This window comes from Mirounga leonina, unplaced genomic scaffold (assembly GCF_011800145.1).
Source record: "Mirounga leonina isolate KUSES-001 unplaced genomic scaffold, KU_Mleo_1.0 Mir_96819, whole genome shotgun sequence".
Classification (NCBI taxonomy): Eukaryota; Metazoa; Chordata; class Mammalia; order Carnivora; family Phocidae; genus Mirounga; species Mirounga leonina.
In genome coordinates this window covers 12,306-13,235 of record NW_023270885.1, presented here as the reverse complement: position 1 = coordinate 13,235, position 930 = coordinate 12,306, and the positions used below count along the sequence as shown (strand labels likewise).

General features: G+C 68.4%; 1 protein-coding gene across 1 annotated transcript in view; it reads right to left on the bottom strand.

The window, feature by feature from the left end:
* Positions 1–115: 115 nt before the first annotated feature.
* The window catches only part of LOC118006458 (histone H2A-Bbd type 2/3-like), a 1,603-nt gene continuing 788 nt past the window's right edge, over positions 116–930 (bottom strand). The window contains exon 2 of the mRNA XM_034999118.1: positions 116–839. Within this exon, the coding sequence (XP_034855009.1) occupies positions 266–839 (574 nt within the window). The 3' untranslated portion in view covers positions 116–265. The remainder of the gene's footprint in view (positions 840–930) is intronic.

The following is a 930-nucleotide window of genomic DNA, read 5'->3' as shown; positions in this document are numbered from 1 at the left end:
ACGCCGCCAGCACCCGCGACCCCCGCCCCGTCCCTCCAGGGAGAGGGACGTCCCCCAACCACGTCCCACACAAAGCGACTGAAGCACACACACGGGGTTCTTTCTTTCGCTCGCTTTTATTGCTTGGACCAAAAGGGGTTCCTTGCCCCACTTTTCTGGACCGTCAAGGACTTTGCCCGAGGCACCAGCCGGGCCGGGGCTGCCCCAGCGGTGAGCAGGCCGGACTGGCCGGCCGGGGCCCGAGACCCCGGCTCACGTTGGGCAGCTACTCCCAGGCCGGGGCCACCTGGGAGATGGTCGTAGCCCCGAAGAAGCCGCTGAGCAGCGCGTTGTTGTGGACGGCCATGTCCACGAGCTCCGGGGTGATGCGCCTCCTGCCGCTGTTCCGGGCCTCGTTGCCTGCCAGCTCCAGGACCGTGGCCGTCAGGTACTGGATGACGGCCGCTAGGAAGACGGGTGCGGACGAGCCCAGGCGCCGCGCGTAGTGGCCCTCCCTCAGCAGGCGCTCCATGTGGCTCACGGAGAACGACAGCTCGGCTCGGGCAGTGCGGGAGCGGGTCCGCCTCTGGCTCCTGGACGACCCTCGACGGCTCCTTTTCCCCGGCATGCTGGGCCTTGACTGCGCTTTCTCCGACGGGTCTAGCTCTGCGGTGCGGTGCGGTGCGGTGCGGTGCGCCAGCTGGGCCCAACGTCTCCAACCAGCCGGTCGTTGGGCCCCTGAGCCGCCGTCTCCTAGCGACCACGGACCGACCCCCTTCATTGGTCCGGGGACACACTTCGTGACACGTAGATCCGGTGAGGTCACTGCTTTCCCATCAGCCCCTGCTGGGAGCCTGGGCCTGCCAAGAAACGGCGCCGGCAGGAGCCTGCTCGCCCTGCCCCCCTGCAACCTCTCTTGGAGGGAATGCTCACTTTCCCGCCCCACGGGGA